At 33.9% G+C, this 27,901-nt stretch overlaps 1 protein-coding gene across 1 annotated transcript; it reads right to left on the reverse strand.

Annotated features, from left to right (window-relative positions):
* Window positions 1-6,169: 6,169 nt before the first annotated feature.
* On the reverse strand, window positions 6,170-9,732 carry LOC105172202 (cytochrome P450 98A2). The gene is made up of 3 exons (XM_011093564.3): window positions 9,220-9,732; window positions 7,373-7,770; window positions 6,170-7,035 (listed from the first exon to the last, which is right to left on the reverse strand). Exons 1-3 carry the CDS (start codon window positions 9,698-9,700, stop codon window positions 6,391-6,393), a joined length of 1,524 nt encoding a protein of 507 aa, XP_011091866.1. The 5' UTR covers window positions 9,701-9,732; the 3' UTR covers window positions 6,170-6,390.
* Between the last annotated feature and the right edge of the window lie 18,169 nt (window positions 9,733-27,901).

The following is a 27,901-nucleotide window of genomic DNA, read 5'->3' on the forward strand; positions in this document are numbered from 1 at the left end:
AAAGAGAAAATGCATTTAACAGGATAATGCCTAATTTTCGCAGCAGATGTGGTGATTTTGATGCTAGATTAACTCATCCAAAAATGCAAGATAAGAGGAAATTTGATAAGGTTCTTTGTCTTTTAGGCAACAGGGATTCATCGATAGCAATAACTTCTACAAGAAATCCGAGGAGAAAATTAGGAACCTTAAGGAAGCACTACAAGAAATGAAATCGCTAGATATTAACGAGGAAAGTAAGCTTTCTCTTGAAAATGTCAAGAGACTTATCCAGATGAACTTCAGTGAAAACCCTCTAGCATGGTGGGATAGGAATATGATCAAAGCTACTCTGAAAATCAAGGAAGAATGCAAGTATGAGTACGTTGCTACAAACCTATCTAAATGAACATGGAGGACAAAAGAGATATGTAGATGATTATTAAATAACATATCAGTCTCGGACTCATCGAGCCTGGAGTCTCTACCTACAGTAGCCCGGGATTTCTGGTTAGAAACCATGGTGAGATAAAGAGAGGTAAACCCAAATTAAGGTATTAATAAAATATTAGAGTTTGATGGTTATTACATTTGTAGCAGAGAACACTTAATTGATTGCATTAAAGAAGCAAAAGTGTTTTCTAAATTTGATTGCAAATTTGAATTTTATCAGATTAAGATGGAAAGTGAATCAAGAAAATTTTACTGCATTCTCCACACCACACAGGGACAATATATCTGGAATGTGTTTCCAATGGATTTAGCTAATGCACCCTAGACATTTAAAAAAAATGGATAATCTTTTTAAAGATTATTTTGAATTCATGTTTATCTATATTGACGATATATTGATTGCATATAAGAATATGAAAGATCATATAAAACATCTTAAAAAATTTTCTGATGTATACCATAAAGAAGGATTAGTGCTTTCTGAGAAGAAGCTACTATTGCTGTCAATAATATAGAATTTCTAGGATTTTTTATTGACAAAATAGGAATTGAGTTACAAGACCACATTGTGAAGAAAATCTGCATTTTTCCACACGTACTCAAGGACAAGAAGAATTTGCAGAGCTTATTGGGAGTCGTTAATTTTGCAGGTATTTTCTTTAATGATCTTGTGAGATATAGGAAGGATTTACGACCACATTTGAAAGGAACGGAAAGTTCAAAGTAGAAATGGGAAGAAATCCACACAAAAAGGGTTCGTGAGCTGAAACAAGTTTGCAGTAACCTGCCAAAACTTACTATACCACCGGATGAGAATGAATTGGTAGTTTACACAAATGACTATAGATGGACAGCAGTACTCATGAAAAAGACAACTACAGGGGAAAAACCTTGTAGGTGTACAGGAGGGGATTTCTTAGAACAACAAGCCAAAGTTTGGTACATTAACGAGAAGAAATTGTTTACAGTTTGGAAGGCTTTTAAGAAATGGCCTTTATTTTTATTTGCTAAAGAATTTACTTTAAAGGTTGATAATACTAATGTTAAGGCTTTCTCAAGAAACAAATTAGAATCAAAGATAGAGAAAACTCGTATTATCAAATAGCAAACTAAATGCCAATATTATTGTTATAATATTATCATTATAAAATCTCATGAAAATATTTTTGCAGATTTCCTGACGAGAGATGAGGCATCTGAAACAAACTCCATCATGCTGAGATTCAGGCACCTCTCGAAAAATCTCGAGGAGCTTCACAAGAAGTTCGGACAGTTAGCGGTGAATGCCAAAGTTGTTGGACAAATCCAATGAGCTGATCTAGACACAGTCCAAATCGCCATAAGGAGTTCCCTATTAGCGTCCACCTCGCTATGGAACGATTTACGAGAACCAATTCAGAAAGCATCACCTTCAGGGATGACTTACGTTGAGGGAGCATGACACTAAACATGCCCTTAGAGTGCAGGGCTCTAAACTTATAGCATCATATTCAAGTACCAATTACACAAGACCGTCGCCAAACTCTGGTGAAACGACAACTATTAAGTCACAGGAATTGCAAACTCCTGAAGATTCAAGTCAACCCAGCACCTCTAAGGTTAAAGAGAGAGAGATTAGCCTTAGGCCGATGACAGACACTTTTAAGTTTAATACTAACAAATTAATATCTCTTCTCCTTGCAGGACTATCAGCGCATGTGGAAAAAATTAATTTTCCCAAAAAGGAGTAAAATTCGGGCAAGACCATCATTGAAACATCCGAAAAGTATAATAGGGTCTGGATGTTAAAAGTGTCCAAACCAGAAGATGTCAAATATGGTTGCCTTTGAAGCTCTTGCTAGTTCATACTATGTCACCGAGATTTTCAAAAATTTCAAAACTTTCGGAGTGGATTAGTGGGGCGGACTTTGACTCGTGTCAAAATAACTCCCACCTAAAGAGAGGTGATATTTTGAAGATAAAAGTCATACCAATGGCTCCAGAAATTGCAGGAAGAGGGTCTCATCCAGCATTTCATTTTATGAAGTTGCAGATGCCAGACATGTTGGCTTTCAATAAAATTGAAGTTGCCTCAGGAGAAGCTCCCCAAGTACTAGCTATTAGTGAAGATGATATTTCTACTAGAAGAGCTTGAGGATTATGGGTGTGTCTCACTGAGATGGATAAAATCAAGTATCCATTCAAAATTTTCTCAAACAAAGTGAATGGATCGTTCATGTTAAATTCCATGACGAGAAAGAGTGCTGAGTTTGCAGAAAGCTTATTTGAGAAGAAGAGGACGATAATCTGGGGAAATAAGCTAGCAGCGATGAAGCCACAAGGATGAAAACGTGCAACATGCATGTTGGGTAGTGGTATAATCATATGTGTCCTTGTTGTGAGAAACAAAAGCAGTCTCTGTTCGGAACAAAAATTCGAGTCACAGAAAAAAAAAATCCGAACCAAACCAAGATAAGGGAAGAAGAAAGAACTTTTACTTCTTTAATAGAAGAATGTAAAAAATCAAGAATACGACTGTCGGCAGAAAACAACAAAGACCAATAGTCAGCGGCAAAGCAGGAAAGCCAGCTAGCAATCACATGGCTGATAAGCCATTATGACCAACAGCTGAAAAGGACGCGATGATGATGAACATAGTAATGTCATCCGAAAGAGACAAGATGATGACGAACGCAGTGACATCATAAAAACACAAGTTTGGATTTCGGGTTTAAAGTCCGCAGATGCGTATAATAAGGAAGCAATGAAGCAGATGAGGATCATCAGAAATCTTCTCCAACTCTTCAAAGAATAATTTTTCGAATTTTGAGTCTTTGTATTTTTAAATTTCTTAGTATGGGGTTTTCCCAATGAATCAAGTCCTCTATCATATGAGAGGCTAAATTGTTGTCTATTCTAACAAAGGATATAATATCTATGTAATATTTCATATATTCCTTCAATAAAAGTAAACCTTCTGTTCAACCTATTTGTCCAAAATTCTATTAAGTCCCTATATTGGAGTTCCTTTTACGCTCTAATGTCGGAAATGAAATAGGGTTGTTCTATTTGTTGTTATAGGAGTCAAGTGCCTGCGAACCATATATTGCGGTAGTGTGGTTGGAGGAAGTTAGTAAAACCAAGGACTTAGAATATTGGGCAGTGGTATAATCATATCTGCCCTTGTGAGAAACAAAAGCAGTCCCTGTTCGGAACAAAAATTCGAGTGATAGAAAAAAACCCGAACCAAACCAAGATAAGGGAAGAAGAAAGAACTTTTACTTCTTTAATTGAAGAATGTAAAAAGTCAAGAATACGACTGTCGGCAGAAAACAATAAAGACCAACAGTCAGCGGCAAAGCAGGAAAGCCAGCTAGCAATCACATGGCCGACAAGCCATTATGACCAGTAGCTGGAAAGGACGCGGTGATGATGAACGTAGTAACGTCATCCGAAAGAGACAAGATGATGACGAACGCAGTGATGTCATTAAAAACAAGTTTGAATTTCGGGTTTAAAGTCCGCAAATGCCTATAAATAAGGAAGCAATGAAGCAGATGGGGATCATCAGAAATCTTCTCCAACACTTCAAAGAATAATATTTTGAATTCTGAGTCTTTGTATTTTTAAATTTCTTAGTTTATGGGGGCTTCCCCAACGAATCAAGTCCTCTATCATATGAAAGGCTAAACTGTTGTTTGTTCTAACAGAGGATATAAAATCTATGTAATATTTCATATATTCCTTCAATAAAAGTAAAGCTTCTGTTCAACCTGTTTGTCCAAAATTCTATTAAGTCCCTATATTGGAGTTCCTTTTACGCTCTAATATAGGAAATGAAATAGGGTTGTTCTATTTGTTGTTGAAGGAGTTAAGTGTCTGCGAACCATATATTGCGGTAGTGTGGTTGGAGGAAGTCCGTAAAACCAAGGACTTAGAATACCCGAGAACAAGACGGTCAGAACAATGTATGAATTTATGAGGGCTTAATTTGTTTCGGAAGCATGTTGGGCCTAATTTTGAGCTTCAGGGATAGATTCTCAAAGAAAAGCAAAAAGTTTTGATTTAAGGACTAATACTGTTAAATTTTTGGAAACTTGGGGAACTGTAAGTGTACTTTCATTGCCAACTCACAGTCAAAACGAGCGTGGCCCAATTTTTATGCGGAGGGTTTTTTTTTTAACTTTATTTTATATCATGGGGGTAATTGAACTTTAATTTTTACAGGGAGTTATTTAAACATTTATATTATCACAGGAGGTACTTGAATTTTGCCCTTTTCTTTGATAGAGTTGATTCTTAAAGGGCACCTTTACTTCATGATCTGACTAAAACTAGATTGAACGTGAGTGGTGATAAATTGAAATTTATGAATGGGTAATCTTATGTTTACACTAGCTTGTTTGTTATCGTTTGTCATATTGATTTTTTGTCCTAAGTTCATATTGTATTATTGAGTTGCTGATTATATGTAGAAATGTCCGAAATAATGCCCTCATGAAAGTCAAGGCTATGAACATCATTTGTCAGCGCTTCTTAGAGAAATTCATCTTTCCCAGGTCCAAAGAGTGTGAAGCTTCCCAGAGTAGGAGGGAAATAGCATTTTTAGTCTTATAAGTTAGGTTGATTTCATTTTTTATCTCATCTATTATATGATTAATACTTTTAGTCCCATAAACTTATAAGATTAGCACTTGTGGTCCTTATGCATTTTTTCGTCTATAATTTAATGATGTAGGTCATATGTCTAGCACGTTTCCGTTAAATAATTTTGGTTGGATGAAAAATTGCCCATTTTTTCAATAGTAACATATGGGTGATTTATTTTGCCTACTTGTTTCACTTGTGAAAGACATGATTCTTTGTATTGTTCTTTTAGTTAACTTCAATTTATAGAAATATGGGAAGGACATGATTTAATTGTTGTGAGAAAAGAGAAAAATCACTATATCTTTTGCTTGAATTTTCTTCAAGATTTATTTTTTTTCCCCCTCAAATGTAGTGATACTTTTCTCCAAAAATAGTCCCAAGCTAAAAAACAAATCAATTTTTTCTCCAACCAAAAATACTTAACGATCACTTGTTAGACACGTGTGCTATACTATTAAATTATAGACCAAAAAGTGGATGAAAACCAAAAATACTGATTTTTATAAGTTATCGGACTAAAAATATTAATCCCATAATGAATGGATCAAAAGTAAAACTGATCTAACTTATAGGACAAAAATTGTTATTTCTCCTGTCCCCTTGTACTGAAAAGCTCACTGGTAGTTCTTTTGGAGTTATTCCCAAACAAAGATTGAGTGCTGGCAAGAAATCATTGATTAGGCACAAGCTTAAATCATATCACGGCATATTGAAAACACAAAAAAAATCATAGATGACATGATCTTGTCCTGAGTTTCCTCACAAACGATGAAACCTATTCGATGGGAGACATGGCGTTAGAAGGAAGCAAAACCAACCTCACCCTCTGACCATGGAAGAAAGAAAAAGAATGGTGAGTGATGGTGGAGGACGTTGTCGAAGATGGTACTGACATGTCATAAAGATGTGCTAGGTATGCTGGGCAGTTTTAAGTGAGAAAAGGGGCAAGGACGAAAAACGTTCTTATATGAGGACCAACTTGTCGGCAAAAGTATAATATTGCTAATACCACTTTGTTGGGTCGGACACCAATCAGACACGAGCTGGGCCAAAATGAAGCAAATTTGACATCATCTCCAATAACAAGAAGGAAATGGGCAAAGTGGACTAGAAAAGAAATTAACTCAATTACGTATTTCCCATTGGATAAATAAAATTCTCTTTACTACAACTTTATACTACAATTGTAGTTCACATTACAAATTTATGAGAAAGGCTCTCACACACCAAGAGAGTGAAGCTTTTAGGATCAACCCAAGGCAGACAGTTTAATTCAATCCCAAAAGAAAAGCGAACAGCTCATTTGTTTTGAGAGAATCGGCAAATCAATTACATGTCCACGGCCACACGTTTGTACAGATGCGCAGGTAATCTAGGAGTAGGTATTGCCTCCAAAGGAGTTCTCATGTAGGTTACTAGACCAGGGTTCTCCCCCATATCAATCTCTTCTCTTGTCATCCCATTAGGAGGAGCCCAGTTGAAGTGGTGCAAGAGGTGGCCTATCATGGATGTTACCAAGTTGATGCCAAGTTGTGCACCTGGACATACTCTTCTTCCAGCACCAAACGGGAGAAGCCGGAAATCATGTCCCTTCATGTCAATATCCTCCTCAAGGAACCTTTCTGGCCTAAATTCCAAGGGACTCTTCCATACCTTGGGGTCACGAGCTATTGCCCAAACATTTACGTGAACATTTGAGCCCTTGGGAATGTCATAGCCACCAATCTTCACGTTGGCATTGGCGCGATGAGGTAGCATGAGAGGGGTCGGAGGATGTAACCTGAGTGCCTCCTTAGCTACGCATTGTAGATAGGGAAGGTTTGAGAAGTCCAGTTCGGTCATCACGCGTTCATGTCCAATTACACGGTCTAGCTCCTCTTGAGCCTTCTCTTGGATCCTTGGATTCTTTATCAACTCTGCCATGGCCCACTCAACAGAGATTGAAGTTGTATCCATTCCAGCAGTTATCATGTCCTGTAATTTATCCAAACAAATGTTTAGCACACAGCTTTTGGACCAATCACGATATAGCAAAGAACACGAAGTTGTTTGGAATTCACTTTGTCTAGAGGAGATGAGATAACCAGATGGTCAGGAGTGCTCGAAGTATCCTCTTTCACTAATAGAGAGCTAACAATATCAAATGTATCTTGCACTAAGCAAATTCATGAGGTGGAAATATATGCGATTACCTTCATCACTTTTAAAAGAACCATATGAAATTAAAGTAGCCGTTCAAAGGCTGCATACATGTTATACACAGCTCTCTATCATTGTGCTAACATATTGCAACACATGATGACTGACTTACCCAAAGAAGGCCAATGATAGTGTCCTCGCTAAGATCATATTTATCTTTAAGTGTCAGCAAAGCATCAAAAAAGTGTTGTTTGGCTCCTCCACTTTGTTGGCGAGCAAGGGTGTGCTCTTCCATTATCTCTCGTGTAAGACGGTCCCTTCGGTCTCCATGTTTGGTAAAAGCCTCTTCATCCAGTGGGAACATCCAACGGAGCCATGGTATGTGCTCAGCCATGGAAAGGGATGCACCAATCTTTATTCCATTAGTTGTTATTGCCCTGAACTCCTGGCCTTGCTTGTCAATTACCCCTTCAGAATTCATAAATCGCTTCCCAAATGCAAGTCTAGTAATGTTATTGAATGACACAGCTGCTAAATATTTCTTCACCAGCAGGCTCTTTCCCAAGTTATCTGCACAATTTCAAATTTTCATAGCATTCATGCACTGCACAACAAACTAACAAAGTCCATTTAATCACTGCTGTCAGGCTACCAAGGCTAAGCTATGTTTACAGAGCAGTCCACGCCTGAAATTTTATCAAAAACACTTGAGTTTGACAACTCCAATTGGTGCAGGACCCAACTGCAATTATTTATAGTGGATAGTCTTTATACTGAGGGATATGAAAACATGCCTAGCATTCCACTTAGCCTTTTCATTATCTTTTCACTTGAACAAGAGAAGACCCAATTTTTCTTTTTCACATTAGTTAAAAGAGTAGGATTATGATGATCAGAGCAGCACATCACTAGGCAGATCAGAATTACAGATATCTTTGTCAGAAAGACTTATATACATCCCAACGCTGGATGTTTGTTACCTAGAACCATATAGTATGTTTGAAGTCATTCTGAGTTTATAAATTTTCCCAAAAATTATCCATTTAACAAAAAATTAAACTAATCTCTTTTTCTTAGTTTTTCCCCCCTCCTGGTGGAAGGCCAATTATGGGTGAAACAAGTTACGAACTTAAAAATTACGGTGGTCAGGCTCAAGCTCAGTAAAAGTCAGTTGTTAAGATGGACCTGTTATCACTCGTGCTGCATGCTAAGGTTCCTTCAAAAAGAATAAAAGATTTAGGAAGTTCTTATGTTCTTATCAGGTCATGAAATCATTTCATGCCACCACCAACCTACCAACCAAAGACGTTGGTCTTTCAGCTCAAGCAAAGAAAATTTCTCCTGTTAAACTCCACAAATTTAATTGCACACTTACAACTAGAGGTTGACCAGATTCCAATCCTCTCCTACAGAGGAGAAATAGAAGAAAGAAGACAGTAGATGAACTCAAACTACAACAACTAACTCAATAGCTACCAACTCATAGCTCTTAGCTCCTAGTCCAGATATGATAGATAAGGTAGACCTGCTATTCTATTCCTTCTTCCTTTCGGAATTAGCACTCTTGGCTTACAGATAGTTCATCAGCTAGCTCAGAGCTTCATAGCTAGTTTAGCTGCTAGCTCTATAGCCCGTAGCTCACAACTCCTAACTATGTAGAGAATAAACCAACTCTTAATCCTAGGAACATGTTCGTTTAATGTTCCACCAATCTATCTTTCTCGGACCAATACATGATCGATACAAGCATTAGCCATCACAATCTTTCTAAGTTGTTTCAACACCAAAGCAGATCTGTGTAAATGATTTCTCCAATTCAGCGGACCCCCAAATTCGAATAGATGGAAACTACTCATTAGAATTTGAAGAACACCAATTCAACAATCCTTGTAATTTCAACGCATACACCGAGGATCAAGAACCTAAATTCTGATCATAACAAGAACTTCAGAAACTCACTACAAAATCTCAAAGTAATCCTAAAAAATTTCCATTAGAAGAAGAAAAGAAATATCATACCAGGGGCAGTAGAATCTTTGTAAATGGACTCCACCATAGCCGTGACTTCATCCTCCCTAATGGGTCTCAAAGCTTCAAGCCTCTTAGGCGAAAACAGCTCCACCGTACAGACTTTCCTCACCTTCACATAGTGCGGCCCGTAATCCGCCCATATCAGATCCTGCCCATCTCTGCTAAACCTGGCGGCTGATCGGTTCCGGTGGCGGTCGGCCAGCTGCTGATCCTTCTCTTTGAGGACTTCTTTCGCTAGCTCCGAGTTGGAAACGACTACATTGAGGGTCGAACCGAACCACACCGAGATGATGGGCCCGTAGGATTGCGCCCACTCCGCAAAGCACCGGAACCGAACCGGTTTAATATCGTAGAGGTTTCCCACTACCGGTAAGGGACGAGGGCCAGGCGGGAGGCGGAAGCGGAGGCGGTAGTAGAAGTGGTGGAGGAGGAAGAGTAAGGGGAAGAGGAGAAGGAAGGAGAGACCCATTGTTGGGGTGGTTGGAGTTGGGAGGGAAATGGATGGGAGGGAAGTTTACATATAGTGGGGGAAGTGGGGGGAGTTGGTGAAGGGCATTTTCGTCTTCCATCTCATACCAAAAAGGAAGAAAACTTCTACCAACTTCATAGATCATCTTTCAACAAAAAAATTTCCTAAATTAGATGTATTCTAAATTACAGCTTCCTCTGGTTAATATTTGGTATAATTATAAATATTATTTTAAAAAAAATTATAAATATTTTTAACTTTAGTATCCGTGAAACAACGAGTCTATATTTTTAAATTTCCATCAATTTTTATTTATTAAATTAATCAAAATATTATTTTAGATTATAAATTAAAAAATTATATATTATTTAATTTTTTTTTAAATATTTCATAGATCTTTTTTGCTATAGATTATTTATTTTATCCACCTTTAAAATAATTATATTTTTTTCAAATATTTATTTTATTTTTTTAAAAAATTTCAACAAGAATATAATAGTTATGTTTGTTTCACGTTTAGGGGCTAATAATTAAAGATAACCGTAATTATATAAAATTTTAAGGGAGATAGTTGTAATTTATCCATTAGATTATGTTATTTAGTTTCTGGATCATATATTTATGCGAAATTTAAAATTTATAATAACAAATATTTTCGGGTTGTATCTGAAGCGATTGACTGGAAATAGTGGATTTTAAATCTTTAATAATAAATTATTTAGATAATTTTAAATTCAAAAATATATTCTTTTTTTTTTTTAAATTCTTCTTTCAAATTCATTTATAATATATATTTGGACAATTACACGTTATAAATACTTTCAAATTTTTAAACTTTTATTTTGTGCTTTAAATTTTTATTTAACACGATATTATATTTGTATGGAATAATATTCAATCTGAATGAAGAATTTAAAAAATAAATAAATTCAAATGTCTCCGTACTAAATATATTTGAAATTCATCGCGATTTCATAAAATATTATTCAAAATAAAAGATCAAGAATTAAAAATTTCTTATAATATGAAATTATTCGAACTTTTTCAAAAAAGAAAAAAATATTATTACAAATTCAAAATTCATAATTTTAAATTTATGAATTCAAATATAAGATTAATAATTTGGAAAAGATAAGATAAAAAGTTGTTGAATGTTGTTGATCAAATTCAAGTAACCTACTACACTTATTTTGTTGAGAGTAGGGCCATTATTTCCTTCATCAATAATGCTTCTCCCTATAGCATTGGCGCCCATAGAAAGAGCATGACAAAGTTGTTGGTGTGTCAAGTTTGGTAAATTCTTATAAAAAAAAATTGGATTGTTTATGGGGTGAATAGCTATTTATCCTCTGTCATATTAAAAATGAGCATATTATATTTCTATAAAAAGAATATAGCAATTTACCCCATTGTACTTTTTAAAATGAAGCAATTTACCTCCTTATACAAAGAGGTAAATTGCTTCATTTTAAAAAAAATATAGGGAGGTAAGTTGTTATATTTTAAAAAATACTAAAAAGGTAAATCACTATTTATTTTTTCATAAGGGGGTAATTTGCTCATTTGCGATATCATAAGGGGGTTGCTTGCATTTTTCCCATTAATTATGTAATATGTATTAATTGATCATTTCATTAAATAGTTTTTTTTGTTGTCGATGACACAAAGTTTAATTGACGAAGTTGAGGTCCCATGACTTTAAGGTCATGGATTCGAAGACATAGTTATGTGGTGATATTAATTATTATAATTGATTTATTCAATAAATAATAGATTATTGCTTTTATTATATATATATGTGTGTATAGTTCCCTCATTATGTAATTAAATTCTATAATACCTTATAGGAATTAGATTTCCCTAATATTTAGTTTAGGAGTTGGAAATAGTTAGGGATGATAATGGGTTGAATCTGAGGTGAGTTTGTCAAAAATCAGGACCCGACCCGCTAAAAAAGTATTTGGAGCCAGGACATGACTCAATTTAGAATTTTTAAAAATTAAAAGAATTATATTTTTAAGAAATAATTCTACTATAAATTTATAAATATGGGACAATAGTGTATTACTGAAAGACTAAAAAAGAATTATAAATTTATATATGCATGTTTTGGATTTTAAAATATTACGACTTTCAAATATATATTACTTATATATACATTAAAATTATAAACCATTTTATGTAATTAAATTTGATTTGTAAATGTATCATTTTTACGTCATATATGTAAGTATAAATCAGACACATATTTTTCCATGTCTGTTATAAATATATAAAAAAAATAGAAAAAATGTAAGGAGTCCCTTATGATATTGTAAATGAGCAAATTGTCCTTTTTATAAAAAAATAATAACAACTTACCTCCATGTGTTTCTTAAAACATAATAATTTACCTCCCTATATTTTTTATAATGAATCAATTTACCTCCCTGTATAGGGAGGTATAAGCAATTTAACTCCTTAAATAAACAGAGAGGTAAATTGATTTATTTTAAAAAATATAAATAGGTAAATTGCTATTTCTTTTTTCATACGGTGATAATTTACAACATCACAGGGGGATAAATTACTATTCCCTTTAAAAAAAATATAACACAAAACAGGATTTGAGTCATGTCCGAATCCAAAATATAAAAATACAAGATCCGCTACAGAATTTGATGTTGAGTTCAAAACACGCTTCATTCTTAACATGAGCCCATTGTTGCCCCTAAAAAGAATCAAACAAGTTATGGGATGATTAGAGGAGGGAGATTAATGTTTTCAGAACCAGTTCGGAGAATGAGTCGATCAAGTTACTAGATCATTGATCTGATAGGTCGAACCGAATTTAAAAAACTAGTTAACTCGGTCATACTATATAAATGTATATAGTATTATATAAACACATAATATATTAATCGATTAAGCTAAAAGGCAAAATGCATTTAAATAAGAAAATTTATAAGATTTTGAAATAAATCCATTCAATTAATAATAATAATAATAATAATTTCTAAACAAATTTTAGCAAAAAATACGAAAAAATAATTCAAAAATTTATAAAAAATAATTTATAACAATATTATATAATATCTTATAATTTATTCTCCATAACTATTAAAAAATATTAAGTATTTAACTATGATAAAAATTATCACTAAACTTTGTTAAAACATAAAAAATAAAAAACTAAAAAGCTAACAATTAAAAATAATGACATAATGAATCACTGGGTTAATTATTTTTTATTAATAAAAAATAAATAAATTATATAAATATAATTTAAATAAAAAGTATAATATTAATTCACGGTATAAATGTACGTATAATAGTAAATATCATTTACCTGATCCGTCCGCATCTTATCCAATATATCTCTTATCACTCGGATGGCTCATACTGTTCTGGTAAACGTGTTCTCACAATTTCAAGTAGTACCATACGGTGTTGCTGGGAGCCAGATTGTTGTCTGTTTGGACTTGACCCATACGTAGTCGTCCCGCACCAAGTCCTGGACAAAGTAGAGTAATTCGTGACCACGCCCAAATTTGTACGAATAATATAAATATGTGTTATTAATTAATATTCATAACAAAAAAATTGTGTATATGTTAATAATTAAATTTTACCTGCAACAATTGCAGCTTTGCCTTTTGTGCTACCATTGCATAATTCACGATGTAAAAATGCCAGCATAGCACTCCCCCAACTATAATTCCTGGCCGTTTCTATATTCTCTAATTTTGAAAGATGTAGAAATGATATTAGGTTACTGATAAATTCAGGCACATTATCACACCCAATAGGAGCAATGCAACTGCACGGGCGTACTGGACGACGATTTCTTGGGGAGTGTTATGAGTAATTTCGACCGCGCTAAATATGATAATTGCCTGCATTTGCAATTTAGAATCCTTGAACGCATTTGCATTCAGGCTAAAGCCTAAATAAGTCAAGCAATATTCCCACTATTGTTGTGTTGTTAGGTCGAAATCAACTCCTGTCATTGGCTCACCATCTATTGGGAGTGCCCACATTATTTGAATATCTTGTAAGGTAATTGTGGCTTTCCCTACACGAAAATGAAAAGTATGTGTTTCGGATCGCCACCTCTCCTCCAATGCAGTGATGAGATGACAATTTAATTGAAGGCGTCCGCACCTGTAGACGCTATAAAATTCTATTTGGTGTAGGATTTATTGTACATGTACGAAAAGATTATGTTGTTGAAAATGGGTCCAAAAAGTACCATCCGCATATCGCACCTTTAGTACGGCATCTAGGTCATTTTCAGGAATATCATCGGATCTGTGTTGAACTTGTTGGGACAACACAGTTCGATCCGTGGACCGTAGATTGCTTCTCAATTCATTTGTATGAAAAATTAATTTGTCTAATCCTACACGAGATATTTGTAAGAATATAACGTGATAAACTCTTACGAATGAAAGTGTATGAAAGTAAAATGAAAGAACGAAGTGAAAGTGAGTAAAATGAAAGGATGAAGTGAAAGTACAGTAAAGAATGCCTCGTTTTATAGACAAATAATACTGGATTTATTTAAATTTAAAGTGATAATGATGTGTCACATTGATTGACCCATTAGTCTTTATGGCCTGGCCTCTGGCCACCGCCAGCCTTGTTTAATTTCAAGGCTGACGATGTGTTAGCCTTTTTTAAGAAAAAAACTTGTCGTGGTTTCAAACCACGACATGATAATTTTTTTATCCGTGGTTTAAAACCACAACTCGTGGTATTAATATTATACTTTTTATTTACATTATATTTATATAATTTATTTAATTTTTATTAATAAAAAAATAATTAACCCATGAATCACTCCTCACCACACATTTGAAATAGATCTTTATCTCCCCCACCAAACTTCTTCTTTTACCCCCACCACACATCTCCGTCTTCCCCAAGTTCCTATTTCCTAAACCCTCATAGCTCTCCTCAATCTCCAACCAACACGACACAGCTGTCGGTCTCCATAACTCAGGCATCTCGCTCAAGAACATGGGGTCCAAAGCTGAACAGAGGCACTTTCGTCTCCCCCTCCTCCTACTTCTTCTTATTTTTTCTAAACCGAGTTAATCGGGTCCGATTTGACGAGTTTGAACTGGTCCTCACTGGGTTTGTATCTTCATTGACGACGTGAATTGTCGGACAACAAAGACATAGGTTTAATTAAGAGTTGGTGATGGGACCCACAAAAGTAGGTGATAAGGTTGGTGAAACACATTTGTATACAATGGTGTGGAGGTAGCAGGATGCGATGTGGGCCCCACCTTTATGTTTTCCATTTTGGGCCAACACCCTTGAATAAGATACCTCATGCATTTAAAGTTGTACCAACTATGTATGTTGGGAAACTTGAATATGGGACCATAATTAATTACATTTATTTCACATTCTATATGTGTGTAACTTTTATAAATATTATTTAAAATAAAATATTTAGAAAAATAATAAATTAATATTAAATTTATTGAAAATTGTGATAAAAAAAGAAAATAAAAAAATTATAACTGTCAAAAGATAATGGGAATGAGAAACAAGATGAATTCTTTTTTTAAAAAAATATATTAAGTATAAAAAAAATGGAGAGATATCAAGAAGTTTTCTACCTTAATATATAGTATAAATTAGTGGTGAGTAGCAGAATGGATGTGTAAAAATATCCTAAAAAATATAAATAATTAAATATATTTTACTAAAAATTTGGTGTATGTATTTACTTGATTGAATTTTTAATGGACGAAGAAAAAAATATAATATTAAAAGAAATAATTATATTTACAAACTACTTATGCTTTGTTGGGGATGGCAAAATAGGTTAAGGCCTATGGGTTCAACCCAATCCAACTCAACTAGTTTTGGATTGGGTTCGATTGGTTATATTTTAAATGGGTTGATATGGATTGGAGTTAAATAAAATTATTTTGTATGAGTTGATATGAGTTTTAATGGGTTCAATCCATGAACTAAAATAATAAAAAACTAAAGGAATCCACTGTTTTCTCTTTCCTCATGTACACACACTCTCACATCTCTCTTACACACAATTCTTTTTTTTCTCACACACACACAAATAAGAAGAAATTATTTAAATAATACAAAATAATTTTTTTATAAAAATTGGTGTTGTTTAAAAAAAATTATGAAATTAGGCAGAACTGCCATTTATTATTATTATTATTTTCTTTGAGTTTTTGTAATTGCATGCACAAATTCAGAGCTGCAATTTGAAATAATAGTTCTGAATATTCATTATTTTTAAAGTTTTTAAAGTAGAAAAATATATATATATATATATATATACTATATAAAAAGTTCATTTTTACTTATAAATAGCAGTTACTTATACCGTGTAAGTAATCGTTATTTGTGGGTAAAAATATGCCTTTTTTTTTTTGGTATGGTATAGATTTAAAAAATTGATATCGCGGTATAAGTAATGAGCTATTTTTATTTATATATATTTTATTTTTGAATTTTCTATATATTTAATTTTATATTCAATACTTTATCAATTTTATACTAAAAATTGACCATATATTATAATTAGTACTCAATATCATACATTTTATTTTGGATAATAATAAATTATGGAGCTTTTATTTAACATTTAATCTTTATACAAAAATAAATTTAATCAACAATTTGGTAAATTATAATATTTTTTATAATTAAAATTATTATTTAATATGTCACATATAAAATTTATATTATGTTTTAATATATGTTTGTATTACGTTATACTTTTTTTAAATTGACAAGTAATTCACTTATGATTTTTTTTTATCTATTTATGAATTTTATATTTATATCAAGATACATACTATGCATTATGCAATCTATTTTGTTATTTATAAACTTATATTAAAATTTAATAATTTTATGAATTAACCTAAAAATAATGATAATAATAATAATGGTTGAACACTTTTAGTTATTTTAATTATTATTTTATTATCTATATAAAATGAGATCAAAAAGTTTAATCAATAATTACTATATTTTCAAATTCGGACACCCGATACATACTAAATTTAAATTTATACAAGACTGTGTCAATTAGATCTTATAGGCGGTATGATTTAAAATCACATGGCTTGATTCAAGGATACATTGTCTTGAATTATTACTCATATGTTTCGACTTTCGAGTACGATATCTCGACATCTGTATATCTAATACAATATCTCGAGATATCGTATGTCACAATCTACAAAATTTAGGGTGTTTTGGTCATTTGGTGTTTTGACAACACTATCGTCAAGTACCTCTTTGTTCCTGTGATTTTTTGTGGTCTTGGTACTCATTCACTCTTGGACGGTTCACTTTTCTAGTATCTTTCCTCTTGGTTGGGTTTTGGGTTAGTGTTTTTGGTGTGTTTTATGCCATGAATGGGGCAATCCGTTTGATGGATTCGACCCTCTCGTTAGCAGAGGAAGAGGAGGAGGGTATTTTGTTCTGTAAGGGCTTTAGGCAGACGATGCTTCCCAGCATGCTTATACTATGGTGAGGAGATTACTCACTCACAGATTGATTAAAGCACTGTCGCATACACGTATTCACCTCATTCATCTGGTGAGGGGTAGGGATCAAATGAGTCGAGCTTGGCCAAAAATCTTAGCTCGAGCTCCGCGAGCTGGAAAAAGTAGGCTCGAGCTCGATCAACACGAGTCAAGCTCAAGCTCCAAACCATGTTGAGTCAAGCTTGAGCTTGAGCTCAATTAATTTTTTTTTTCTGAAATATCTGAATTGAAAAAAAATATGGACTATTGTACCATTTGGAATATATTATTCAAACATCTAAATAAGAACCAGGAAGAAAATATTCAGAAGAAGACCAAAAGAAGCAATACGATGAAAGAAAATTGTCAAGCATGAAAAATCATTCGATCTAATTATTTAATGTAAAGTAACCTGTAGCACCCCCTACTCGCTACATCTAATTATCACTGTTTCATCATTTTTTTTAATTAGAACTCATTCTATAAGTAATTCTCTTTCAACCCGTAAAATAAATTCTAATTTATCGGGATAATATATATCACAAAAGGTAATAGATACCGCCAAAAGTTTATATTTACCCTCACTAGATGTCCTCATGTACATAACCTCAAGGAAAATCATACCACAATTTAAAACACAAATCCTGATAAAAGATCAGAATATTTAACAACCCTACAACCAAAAACTCCGGCTTCAGATGTTCCGACTGACCCACCTAATAAAGACCACGCCATGGCTCGAAGTCCGATGTGGCTAGTCAATGTGCCTATCTCCTGAAAAGTACGTGGCAATGAGCTGCCTACTCAATAAGTATAACTAATCAGCCTCTATATATATATACAAAGGCAATGATTCACGTATATACAGTCACATCGACAATAGTCATTCATCATATAGCAACATCAGATATAAGCAGTAATACATACTCAGAATTATAAATCAATCCATGACATAATATATGGCGTTATCGTTTATTAGCTAAGGGCCCCACTTACTCTAGTTGGAGTACATAAGTCAATGGTTTCACCGGCCATCATCATCTCATCATCATATCATATACAACACAAGATACTCGTTGTATGTGATATCCCCACATTCTTTTACTTCAACTGTGTAGCAATATCAGCACAGGACATCACAACAAACATGGTATCCCACACCACCCCAGTGTGTAGCTAGCAGCACAGGATATTCCCCGCTGTCCGGAATACCCCGGTACCCTACGCGCCATGGTACCTAGCTTAATTCATATATTTTTCATATCACATTATCAATCACATCATCATCAATCACATTATCATAAACCATTGATTGTGTTCCCAACTAGGTAAGTATCATTTTTTATTTCAATTCACGATCATCATTCTATTCTTTATAATAATTACTTCCTCAATAATAACTCCCAATTTGATTTCATACGACAATCAATTATACGATCACGTCATCATACCATTCTCACGTCCAACTATTACAAATACATATGACACATAGTAGCAATTCCACTAATTTAAGGTAATCTAACAAATAATTCACAACTAATTATATAAACAATCGATATACGAAAGCCACACATAATAATATAAAGCCAAGTCCACGTTCGCATCCAAGAAATCAATATATATAATATATACAATACTACACATATAGATATATAGATAAATCCAATTAGCTATATTTACCTTATATCCCAAAATGCTTCGATTTTACGAGGGACTGGTCAACCCTCTACTTTGTCGTCACGTCCTATAATAGAATATTATACGTATAATTAATATAGAATATCATAAATTCTAAATAAAATATTATATAATGTTCGTACATTCTCCACCAATCTTTTAATATTCTATTTATATTAAAGTCCAAATCCCTGTTCTATTTTATTTTAGATAACTACACTTTCTAAACTTCTCAAACATATATTTAATTTATCAACTAATTCATAAGAATTCATTTAATCAAACCCCTTATATATTTATAACTGTCATTTTAATAACATCCCAAAATTGTATTATTGTTGAAACCTCATTTTCCCTCTTTAATAACATAATATTTCTTAAATATAATTTTTCGAGACATTTCTATGAATTTTCTACCAATTTATCGTTGCTATATAATTTAATTAAGCAACAATACATAGAATTACATATTTGATTAATCATTCCGATGGAATTGTGTAAATTAGCTATAATAATAATTAAATTTAACAAATCTAATATTTTAATTACCCAACCATATCATTTTTATAGTAAATGTGATATTTAATTCAACACTAATTTAAATAGCCAAACTCGTAAAATATTTCGATTAAATAGTACATCGCTCAGTATAATCAATATTTAATAAACGAACTAATTAAATAATATAATTATATAAATTAATAAAAATTAAAACATAAATCCTTACCTTTCTGTTTCTTCTTCGCCCGCGGTGAGGAATTGCAATTTTTTTTTTTCTGAAGTAGTAATTGTATTATGTAAAGTATATCTTACATATATATGTCATGAGAGAGAGGAGAGAGATGTGGGGTGGGCGGTGGCCCCCACTCTCACCGTCTCCCTCTTTTCTCACCATAAATATATATATTTATATATTATTATATGTATATATTTATGTATTATATATAATACTATTATTATTTTATTTATTTAATTAAATTTTTCTCAAAATATCGACTACGTCCTTTCTAATTTTCTTAATTAATATAATTTGCCTCCAAATATTATAACGAACTTCAATTTAATCCGTTCAAGTTTTATTATATCCCAAATTCAATCTATAATTTATTTACTAATTAAATTTAAATTTTTAATAATTACCAATTAGTGTCCCAATTACGTGAAAAATTTTACGGACGTCACAATTCTCCCCTCATAAAAATTTCGTCCCGAAATTTAACTAACTTGCCCGTTCGATAAAATAAATAGGGATACTTCTCTGTCATATGCTTCTCAATCTCTCAAGTAGCCTCTCTCGGGGAATGATGACTCCATCTCACTTTTACCATCGGTATATCTTTATTTCTCAATTTCCTTACGTCTCTATGCAAAATCTCTGTTGGCTCCTCGACATATGTCAATTCCTCAGAAATCTTTATCTTCGGCTCACGAATAATGTGGCTAGGATCAGATCGATAACTTCGCAGCATCGAAACATGGAAACATCATGTATTTGTGACAACTCTGCTGGTAATGCTAGTCGATACACTAGTGGTCCGATTCTTTCAATAATTCATACGGCCCAATATATCTCGGACTCAACTTCCCTTGCCTGCCAAACCTCAGAATTCCCCTCCAAGAAGATATTTTCAGAAAAACCTTATCACCTACATCATACGCCATCTCCCTTCGGTGTTGATCAACATAACTTTTTTGTCGATCTTGTGCTGCATTCAGACACTTCTTAACTACTTGTATCTTTTCCACTGTTTCCTACACCAATTTAGGACCTTCTAGTTGTCTTAATCCTTCTATATCCCAACAAATTGAACTGCGACATCTTCTTCCATATAAAGCTTCATATGGGGCCATACCGATACTAGAGTGAAAACGTTATTATATGCAAACTCCATTAGAGGTAAATGATCATCCCAGTTGCCCTTAAACTCCATTGTACAAGCTCTCATCATATCTTCTAGGGTTTGAATTGTTCTTTCTGACTGGCCATCTGTTTGAGGATGAAATGTAGTACTGAAATGTGATTTTGTGCCTAATGCTCTTTGTAAACTTTCCCAAAAGCGTGAGGTAAATCGGGGATCTCTATCTGACACAATCGATACAGACACTCCATGTAATATCACTATCTCAGAAATGTATAATCCAGCTAACTTATCTAGTGAATCAGTTATTCGTACCGGCAAGAAATGAGCAAATTTTGTCAATCTATCCACAATTACCCAAATAGCGTCGTGCTTTCTGACTGTACGTGGTAACCCCACGACAAAATCCATAGTGATCCTCCCACTTCCATTCTGGTATTGATAGAGGTCGCAGTTTACCTGCTGGTGCCTGATGTTCTGCCTTTACTTGCTGACATGTTATACATCTAACCACAAATTCAGCCACATCCTTCTTCATTGTCTTAAATTTCAGTACAGTTTTATTGTACCAGGGTGCATCGCATATGGCGCATTATGAGCTTCTCGCAAAATTGCTTCGCGCTACCTATCCGTATCAGGTACACAAACTCGTCCCCCATTCACTATTATTCCATCAACTCTTATTGAAAAATTTATTTTCTTACCATGTCTTATTCTTTCCAACATTCATAATAAGAAAGGATCTCGAGTCTGCGCTTCTTTGATCTGATCCATGAAGTCTGGCTTAAGTTGCAAGGCTGCCAATAAACCCGCTACCTGATCAACCTCCAATTCTGTATTCATAGACCTCATCTCCAGTAGCAATGTCAGATTGTGACTCCTCAGATTGGCTAATGCACTTGAACTCTTTCTACTCAAGGCATCTGCTACCACGTTCGCTTTCCCTAGATGAAAGTCAATAGTGCAATTATAATCCTTCAGTAATTCTATCCATTTTCTTTGCCTCAAATTCAATTCCTTTTGCGTAAAGATATATTTCAAACTTTTATGGTTAGTAAGGATTTGAAATTTTTCTCCATACAAATAATGTCTCCAGATCTTCAGTGCATGCACAATTGTGGCTAACTCCAAGTCATGTGTGGGATAATTTAACTCATGGTTCCTCAATTGGTGGGATGCATAAGCAATTACCTTTCCGTTTTGCATCAACATACATCCCAAACCCTGTTTAGAAGCATATGTATACACTATATATCCACCGCTACCAGACGGCAAAACCAAAATCGAATTGGAAGTCAGTCTCTTCTTCAACTCATCAAAACTTATTGACATTGTTCCGTCCTCTGAAATTCTACCCCCTTTCTGAGCAACTTGGTTAGAGGACCGACAATTATAGAAAAACCCTCAATAAATCTTCTATAATATCCAACTAAACCTAAGAAGTTTTGGACTTCAGTGACATTCTTTGGCACTCTCCATTCCATAATAACCTTTACTTTTGAAGGGTCAGACATAACCCCATCACCAGATACTACATGCCTAAGAAAAATCACCTGATTCACCCAAAATTCACACTTGCTTAAGTTAGCATATAACTCACTCTCTTACAAAATCTGTAATAACATATAAAGGGCTTTTTGACTTGTTTTGTGTCTTCCTTTTGCCATTTCTCACCTTAAAAAATAAGTATTAAATTTTGTCATATTAGATCTAAATTAAAATATTTAATTCTATTTAATTTATTTAATATTAAATATTAAATTAATTTATATTTAAATTCAAATAATTTTATAATTATTAATTATTAAATCTAAAATTATTTTTAATTAATTAAAATATATATTTAATTACAATAATTATTATGAATTAGCCAAAATATTTAATTATTATAATTATTTAAAATATTCTTAAATAACTAAAAAACATATTTTAATTAATATAATTAAAATTAATTAAAAATAAAAAAGAAAAACTGTGATTTCACCCCTTTTTCGTTGGAAATTTGTTTCTAAGTTTTTGGCGCCGTCCGGATGAATTTTCGATAGCCAATGGTACCATTGGAATCCTCTCTTCAAGACGAACATTTTCATACATTCAATTTGAGTTTTCGTCAATCAGATAGAGTGGGCTCAAGCCACGATCGCCGAACATGTTTGCCGTCAATTCGTCTTGAAGACTCACCACCATCAGACTCATCTCTTCAAGATGATTCTAATGAGACTGGCTTCACTTAATTTGGTAAAGAATTTATGGAGATATGAGGGTTTTAATAATCTACGGTGCCGGCGATGAAATGGGGGGGGGGGGGGAGCTAGGGGGTAAGGGGGTGGGGTGGGGGGGGCAGGGGGTAAGGGGGTGGATTAGTTTTTTTTAATATATAATAATATTATATTTTAAAAATTTTAAATTATTTATATATAATATAAGTTAAATAATTTGTTGAATCTAAGCCTTTTATGTTTTTAAAATCTAACGGTTGAGATTAATTGATTAGATCTAACAATCAATATTTGAGAAAAAAAGATCCAACGGTCATTAAAATAAAAAATAATATATATTAATTAAGGGTATAACGGTCATTTTTTAAAAACATCGTTAGTTGGATTTAACGGAAAGGGGGCGATTGAGTTGAGTCATACAAAACACATGGGAATTTAACGGAAAGGGGGCGATTGAGTTGAGTCATACAAAACACATGGGAGCTTTTAGCCTATTCTCATAATAGGAGGATTTTTTTTTTTGTAGACTTTTTAAAACACAGGGGGATTTTATGCATTTTGTCCTAATTTTATTGATTGTATTCTATTAAATTAATTCTTAAAATAAAGAAAAATTGAAAAACGTTATTTAAGATATGCATTCTAAATGCAAAGCAGAAAATAAGTAGATTATTGCAATATTATTTGGAATTAAGACTTGAATTTTTAGTCGTTAACTTCTCCCACTATTTCTACAAAATCCCACCATTTTCAAGTAGAGTTTTGGAAAATCCTTTCCTAGTGGGCTTGGGATCCATAAGAACAATTTACTATGCCCCACTTTTACAATTCACATGGAAAAAGCCTTGTGGGAGGCAATGATGCCATTCTCATTCCATGAGATTCCAAAGATATTTTGCCTCACCTCTTCCCGAGGACTCCAAGAGAATCATGCTACTCGATGTTAAGCCCGAACTATCAACCAAATCACACCTTAGTTGTCACCCCCCACGACTCATGAGATAGGAAAACAACGAGCGTTTTCTTATTTTTCATAACAATAATGCAACTTGCTTTTTATTCCAAATGTGCCACGACTCGTGAAATCACATTTGGATAGCTGTAGCTTCCTCTGATATTGTTATGGATGGAAGGCCTGAATAGATGGAAATGCCATTTCGATCCAAGTCCATTATGGTCTTAATATTTAATTAGTGTTGAGCTCAATTCATCAATCAAATCTCACCCCCATGACTCGTGAGACAGGAAAATAGTGAGCATGTTCCTTTGTTCATAATAATGGTGCAGCTTGTCTCTAGTTCAAATATGCTATGACTCGTGAGACCACACTTGGGTAGTGGTAGCTTCCTCACCACATTATTGTGTATGAAAACCTTGGACAGATCAAATCATTTTGATTGAAGTCTATTATGGGCCCTAACACTGTAACTTGGTCCAACCAAGTGAGAGTTAATTTTGAGTTGTTTGACTGGGACCTCATCACATAATTGTATTGCATGCATAAACATCAAATGCTAATGCAATACATAAATAAATCGTTGCATGTAATGCAGTTAAGCACGCCCCTATGTGATGATCACGAGCACAACCTATGCGGCCCATTAAGCCCGCAATGAGTCTATAGTCAGTCTAAGGTGGCTTTATGCTATTACAAAATATTTTGTCCATCAACATATAGATGGGCCCTGTAATATCTTCGTGGCCACCTTCTCCATGGGCCTCCTCTTCCGTGGACCTTCTTTCTCCATGGGTTTGCTTAAAAATAAAACCACACCAAAATTTCTATACTACTCGTATTATAATTAAAAAAGAAACCCCGATCAGATTCGGGGGGAGTACATATGGAGGGAGATAGCAAACCTTATTTTTCAAGGCTAAAAACGAGAGGGAGAGAGAAGATAGCATTCCAACCATAAGCATAAACATACAAAAGGTCGTAGGCTTCGTGATCATCCATCTATACATTTTGAAGTATACATCCCATGTAATACAACAATCCATAAAATAAATCATATGAAGAAAACACAAGTTCGTAATTTGCAATTAAAGGATGGTCGAAAATATATGCATCAATGCACATAATAAATCTAATCAATTATGCTATTTTTATTGTTAGGAAAAAATCCAATTTTATCCAAAAATTAAAAATCAGCATAATTAATTATGAAGAAAAATTCCAAAAAGTTAAATTTTCGAAAAACGGTATCGTTGACGCCTGCGCTGCAGCGCGAGCGCGCGCTCTGGCCCCTCTGCTAGCATGCACTAGCCTGCGCGCAGGCCTCCGCCCTCGCTTGCTGTCCCCTGCACTTTCTGTTGCCTGCGCACATACCTTGCCAACTGCGCAGGCAGTGCGAACACCAGCTCAGGTTGCGCGCAGGCTCCCCTACCTGCACGCGCGCCTGGCTATGCGTCGGCAGTAGACTATTTGCTGCTATTTTTCTTCTCCTTTTTTTTTGTGTTCAATTTGGAACAACAAAATAAATTATAAACCCAAAAAAATTCCTAATTTTTCATATTCTTTAATTATCCATAAATTGCAAAAAACAGACGAGCCATTTTCATCATATTACCAAAAAATGAAAGTGATAAAACATGCTTCAAAAGTCGTAAAAGCACGTTAATCACATAACCATCAGCACCTACATCGGACTGGGTTCTAATACCACTTGAAGGATCGCGTGGTATGGCCCGGGAACATGCTATGGAAGCAATAATAAAATGCGTAATAACGAAAAATTAAATGCAAAATTAGACGAATCCAAGGGGTGTACCCTTGGAGTTTCCGAACGTTCAATATAGTAAAATAAAAACAAATATGGGGCTGATGTAAAATCCATAGGAATAAAAAAAAAAAACATGGGTGAAAAATGATACCTTCGTTTTTCACGGTAGCTTGAAATTTTCTTCACTTGAGGCTCCAATGAGCAGCCTGTTTTTCGATTATAATTATTTTCCAAACAATTATATTTCATATATATATATATATACATATCGTTTGATAATTAAGAATGTTTCTGAATACATTCTATTATCTACAAGGCATATTTCGCTTTATTCCAAATAAAGAGATCCCCAAAATGGCTAGAATTACACTTTCAAAAAATACTTTGCTAGCCATTTATTTCCTTCCATGAAATTTTTCACGGGCTCAAAATAATGGGCTTGACCGATTTTTACCCTTAAAAATACAAGCCCAATGAATTTATTTTATTTAAATCCAATTTAATAAAAAATATCCAATTTTATTGAGCCTACTTTGTATTTAATCTAATTAAATACATAAGGCCAAATTATCTTTAATATTTAATAAGATCCAACTTATTAAATTAAAAGGACAGACCCAAATTAAATTAATGCCATTAATTTATTCTTGGGCTCTTTTCCATCCAATGGATCTCTCTTTGTAAGTAATTCAATTACTTGTGGAATTAAATTTAAATTAATTCTTTGTTTTTTTTCGGTGATTTGTGTGTGACTCTTTATATTCACCTGTCAACTAGACTTGGGCTAGTGTCTAACACTATTATTAATTAATTCTAATTTAATTAATAATTCTTGATTAACCCTTAATCAAGAAAGCCCGTTACTATGGATGGCAGTCTAACAATGGTCCATGGCACTAGAGATTAAGTGAATCACTTGAAAGGCACCGCGAGGTACGAGTGGATTGGCCTGGGAACGCGCAAGGGGAAGCGGCGATAATAAATTTTGTAAATTAAAACAGAAACGTAATAAAATCATAATTCCAAGGGGTGTACCCTTGGAGTTCCCAGGCATTCGAAGTAGTTAAAAATAAACAACAATAAAATTAAACGGAGCTAATGGTTGAAAGAAAACGAGAGGTACAAAATTGTAATAAGCCTTTATTAAATAATAAGTTCAACTTGTTAAAATAATAGGGCAAGCCCAATATAAGTTAATCCAATCAATTTATCCTTAGGCTTATCCATCCAATGGATCCCTCTCATATATATGTAATTCAATTACTTACGGAATTAATTCCTAATTAATTTCTCGTCCCTTTTCGGTATTTGTGTATGCCTCTTTAGGTTCACCTTTCAGCTAGACTTGGGCTAGTGTCCAACACTATTATTAATTAAATCTCATTTAATTAATTATTCTTGATCAACCCTTGATCAAGAAAGCCCGTCACCATGGGTAGCCGTCTAGCAACAGTCCATGGCACTAGAGGCTAGGCGAAAATTCATGTGAACTTTTAGGCTCCGTCTACCGTTTTTCGGCCTTGGTCTAGGGTATGGAATTGGGCGTCGGTTCCCATCCTAGATTAGGCATCTATGCTTAATACTTGAGATCACATTACGCTAAATTGCTCAACATAGGAACCTCTTCTTCCTATTCGATCAGTGACTGTGGCTACAGCTTTATAAAGCGTAGACGCATCTATAAGTGCATAGGAGATACCTTGGTCGCGTTTTGACAGGGGACAGATCATCTTCTTAGCACTCACTGTCCTCACAACATGTTTTGACTGCACTGGACAAGGTATATAATGACTATGTCTGGGACACGATCAACTCTCACAGAAATCCAAGATACAGTCATCGCATGTACGTGACTGCCGTGATTCCTCAAGTTTGAGGACTACTCCCGTACTATTTGAGCCAAGGACTCAAGTCATACCGACAAAGCCTCTAAGGCTTCTATATGACGATCCCCGCAAGTCAGTTCAGTAGATTCGAAACCTAGCCAATTGATCCATTAAGATCACATAGACGTCCCACGTATATCGTTAATGAAACACGACACTCATTAAATGAATGCGACTCTTAGTGCAAGTCTCCATAGGACACTTAGATGCACATTCTCGAAGTCTTCGACTTGGAACATTTCAGACCCAATCCAAAACAGTTGGTTTCATGACCGCCATCCAATGCACAGTCTAACTGTTGCACGATTGTTCAAGGTGGTTTGTGAGCTTTG

The sequence above is a fragment of the Sesamum indicum genome, linkage group LG10 (genome assembly GCF_026168435.1).
Source record: "Sesamum indicum cultivar Baizhima isolate 11 linkage group LG10, ASM2616843v1, whole genome shotgun sequence".
In the NCBI taxonomy this organism is placed as follows: Eukaryota; Viridiplantae; Streptophyta; class Magnoliopsida; order Lamiales; family Pedaliaceae; genus Sesamum; species Sesamum indicum.